Source organism: Suillus fuscotomentosus (assembly GCF_016647785.1).
Source record: "Suillus fuscotomentosus strain FC203 chromosome Unknown F5891scaffold_97, whole genome shotgun sequence".
NCBI classification, from domain to species: domain Eukaryota; kingdom Fungi; phylum Basidiomycota; class Agaricomycetes; order Boletales; family Suillaceae; genus Suillus; species Suillus fuscotomentosus.
In genome coordinates, this window is record NW_024539609.1 from 82,234 (window position 1) to 86,920 (window position 4,687).

Consider the following 4,687-nt stretch of genomic DNA (forward strand, 5'->3'; position numbering starts at 1 on the left):
TGTTCCGCAGGATCCACAACAGCCTCTCCAGCTCCAACGGCCACATCTCTTTCCACTTGTGCTATGTTGCAAGTCGCAACAACCCAGCCGACGGTCCATCACGTGGTCTCTTCCCACCAATCCGGTTTCTTCTCCCACCCGTCTCCTTGCCACCTGACGTCTCTCACCTCCTTACCGACGCAGACCCCTTCAATGAGCACGTCACTGCATTCCCCGATGTCACACGTACTAGCTGCCACTCTGTGGCTGTCGAGGCACTGGATTCAGACTGGGGAGAAGACCTCAACAAATATCATGATAGCTGGTGGGAATAGTACTTCGCGTTTCGACATCATCGTTCCCCTTCCCATTCCTCCCATCAACAGCACACCGCGCACGTACCATCATTCTCTCACCCCTCGCCCTTCCATCTTACGCCCACATTGTCTTGCATGAGACCGCCTTTGTCTTTGGACACCCGCCACCCCTAGATCTCACGAAGATCACTCAGGGTCCATTGTCACCTTATCTGACGACGACGTCAACCGCATCTTTGCAGTGCTTGCCCACTCTCACGCTGTCAGCACACGTGAATGCTATGGGTCCGGACTTCTGGTATACCATGTCTTCTGCGATTCTCGCAACATCCCTGAAACTCAGTGTTGCCCCGCTTCGTCCTTTTTACTACTTGCCTTCGTAGCCAGCTGCGCTGGGTTATATTCAGGTCGTACGTTAGAAAACTATTTTTACGGCGTGTGTGCCTGGCACTTGTTGCATGGTCTACCCTGGCTGGTCGACCAAGCTCAAGTCTCTCTTGCCCTCGAAGGCGCAAAACGTCTTGCGCCGCCTCAATCCTCTCATCCTAAACGCTCCCCTTTCACGATCACGCTGCTCACCCAAATTCACTCAGTCCTCAACCTATCTAAACCGCTGCACGCTGCCGTATACGCATGTCTCACGACATCCTTTTTCACCCTCGCCAGAACCGGCGAATTCACGGTCTCCTCCTTGTTGTCTTTCGATGCTTCACGACACGTGAAAGTCGCCGACGTGCACTGCGAAGTCGATCGCAACGGATTTCAGGTCACCACCTTCCGCTTGCCTCGTACCAAAACGGCCCTTACCGGAGAAGATGTCTACTGGGCTGCCCAGTCCGGCATCGTCGACCCTAAGGCTGCCCTGCTAAACCACTTCGCCGTGAACGCACCTCATTCCCTCGCAGCTTTGTTCAGCTGGCGCCATCATAAAGGAATGAGGGTTCTGACGAAGTCAGCGTTTCTGAAATGTCTACAGGATGCCGGCGCGCGCCTCAGCCGACATGATCTGAAGGGTCACGGTATTCGCATCGGCGGAACGCTGGAGTACCTCCTCCATGGTGTCCCTTTCGAGAGCGTCAAAGCAATGGGGCGCTGGAGCAGCGAGGCCTTTGTGTTATATTTGCGCAAGCATGCGGTAGTCCTAGCACCATACTTACAGGACCAGCCAGTCCTCAAACCGTTCATGCAATATACCTTACCTCTTTGATTGGTACATGTTCGCGTCTCTCCTTACACTTGGGGCCAAGCTAACGCTCGATGCATCGCGACGCGCTCCTTGTCATAGGGTATCTCGGCTCAGCTTGGCTTAGGGTGCGAGGCTCCAGAAGTGTTTCGGTCTAAAGCTTCAAAGCTTTGCCCAAAAAACCAGATACCATTACTCCTGTCTTAGTTGTAGTCTACTTGTCTATACTGTCTCGCGCTGTACCCAGGTTCACACGTTGATTACCAATCAAACTTTGTGTTTGAAAGTTCAAGCATAGACAAAAATCTACTGCATTCCGGGCGCAAATTGCCGGTATTGGAGTGCCATCACTCCACGATGACTCAGCTGCCGTGAGGTTTCCAGGTTGCATTCCTCCTTGGTTTATTTTCTAGCTACTTGTGCGCACTGCGCATTATTTATCACATTCCATATTTCATCAAGTACTTTTCCTGCACAAAGTAACACGCAGCTGGGACGTAACTTAACCCTAGGTGAAGGAAATTTTCTGTGATTGCTCATTCTGACATTCAAGTTTGACCCCTATAAAGAGAAAGAGAACATGGCCAATATCATTCGTTCTCCAAAGTCATGCGGTAAATGGGATAACAATGAATTGATCGCATACAACATAACCGTCACTGCTGTACCATCACAGCAATTCTTTCCCCAAGGAACAGATGTGCCTCTAACCGCGGCAGGACTTGATCCCGCACTCGCCACCGCCGACTCGTACAGCGCTGATGTCTCGGACAGCACGCACCTTTTTCTCGCGTATCTGCGCTATGCCACCACGCCGTTCAGTGATGATCGAAACGTTCGTGTGCCGAAGATTACCGACTTCGCTCGTCAGCTTCTCATTACTCTTGGCTTCGAAGAACATCGGTATCGCGTGTGTCGATTGGAGATCCCATTGTTGATCTGTGATGACATCCGCAAAATCGCGGAGATAAGCTTGGGCTTGCAGGACCTTGGTTCAACAGAGATGGTACCTCTTCTACAAATGAACAAGACGCAGATAGATCGCTCAAATATCGAAGCACACATGATTTCAGCAGCCATTGCGGCCTACCAGTTCAACAATAACATGCGGCAAGAGAAGGGCCTGCATCCACTTGATGCCATGACCATACCTTGAGTCACGATGGTTGGGACGCGCCCCACCTTCTACTTGGTGCCCGTCACCAAAGCGTTGAGCGATGCAGTCATTTCCTGTCAATATCCGTCCGCTAGGACTGAGGTGTTGAAATGCGAGGTCGCTAGTGACTGCAAAGGTGGCATGGAGGCACCGGAATACAGGCTCGTCGCCTTGCAGTATTATGTTGCATTCAAATCCCTTGCGAAAAGCCACTGGGAGAAGTTTATCCCTTAAAACTTAAATCACTTATAAGTATACGACGTATGCGACTTGTAACATTATTTGGATATCGAAACAGAGCCAAAAACTGCTTTTCAGTAACGATGGTCTCAAATTTGAGATGATAAAATGTGCAGTTGATCCAAAGTCTGTCATGATCTGTAAGTTGCACGTGCACACAACGTGCTATAGTATACCGCATAAAGACCGAGTCCAACTTAGCCGCAACCCATCACCATCATGTTGGTAAGTAAGGGAGACTAGTCGCAGTTCACTTGACTGGGAGCGCTCACAAGCACTCTCGGCGTCAACGCTCGCAAGCACGTGTCCCATCATCATGTTAGTAGCTTGACTTGCTGTGTACCACCACTCTGCTCTGTCTGCGCACCTCAAACCCTTCCCAATTTCGCTAGCTTTACTTGGGATCTAATATAAGTATAACCTATTCATGTCACAAGCATCAGGCACCGACGACGCCGAGGATCAGCTCAGTTACAACGCTGAGCAGCCTCCCCCGCAAATTGACGCCGTAGGACCCATCGAAGAGTAAGTTGCAGCTTCCTAGAATCTGTCACCCATCTAACAGCAAGACAGGGAGAAGATAAATATCCCACTTTCGGAGCTATCATCATGGTTGTAAGTGTTTCTGCCCAGATGGGCTTCTGCGCCACCCTTTACCACGACTGCAGTTCGAATGCTGGACCTTCGCAGCCGTTAGGTTCTCACGTACAGAAAAGCATTTTCAATGTTCCACCAGTCAGCGGTTTGGCTCCGTAAGTCCTCGTCAATAATGATGTCAAACATGCTCCTGAATTGTCTCAGCGAGGAGGGAAAGGTCGTAGCGGACAAGGACCAGCCAACTCTAAGCGAATTGTAAGCGGAAAATGAGTCAAGCGATCGCAACTGACGACACTGTACACTCAGAGCAAATGTCATGAAACAGGTATTGGACATTCTCCAGGACTCCACGATTGCGTCGAAGATTGGAAAGGACAAACGGTCTCGTTTCTGGGGGGTGTACAAACGAGTCGCAGAGGAACACGACGGCGAGTTCCTTGAGCGATACACTACTGACATGGACATTGTCTTGATCTTCGTAAGTTTAGCTTTCTTATCTTCGGCGCACTGAGACTGATATTTGATCAGTCTGGTCTTTTCTCGGCTGTCAGCACGGGTTTCATCGTCGCGATGGAGTCCAATCTCAATCACGACCCCAGCGACACGACGAATGCCCTTTTGAAGCAAATCGTGCAGATCGGTCTCGGCAACCTCGCTGAGGCGGGCACCGCTCCCGTAGACCCAGGATCTACGTGGTCGCCATCCGCGTTGGCTGTGAGGATCCAGTTGGTCGCATACGCAAGCTTGTCCATGAGCTTGCTCGCTGCATTCGGGGCCGTGCTGGGCAAGCAGTGGCTCGGGTACTACAAGTCGAACAGATATGGCCGCGGCTCGGAGGAGGAACGAGGCAAGCGGAGGCAAGAGAAGTTCGACGGCATCGTCACATGGTATTTCGACGCTGTCGTGCAATGTTTTCCTGTCATACTTCAGATCTCCCTTCTTCTTTTTGGAATCGCTCTTGGAGCCAATATGTGGTACGAGCAGCGGAGCATCGCCTGGATCATCATCGCAACGACGGTCTTCGGATTTCTATTCTATTCCCTGACGGTGATGGCATGTTTGATATCTCCTGCATGTCCATTCCAGACACCAACATCGACGATGTTGCGCATGTTGCACATCGACAGTAAGATCAATTTTACCAAATTCTAGTGGTCGTTCCCCGTCTGAACAAATATGCCAGGGGTTCTACGCCTGGTATTCAAACGAGCCTTT

The 4,687-nt window shown here is 50.8% G+C and overlaps 1 protein-coding gene across 1 annotated transcript; it reads left to right on the forward strand.

Moving 5' to 3' along the window:
- Window positions 1–489: 489 nt before the first annotated feature.
- F5891DRAFT_935834 (uncharacterized protein) lies at window positions 490–1,134 on the forward strand (the record flags this gene model as incomplete). The annotated part of the gene is made up of 1 exon (XM_041374045.1): window positions 490–1,134. A coding segment is annotated over one exon (645 nt), but the record flags the coding sequence as incomplete, so codon positions are not given.
- Between the last annotated feature and the right edge of the window lie 3,553 nt (window positions 1,135–4,687).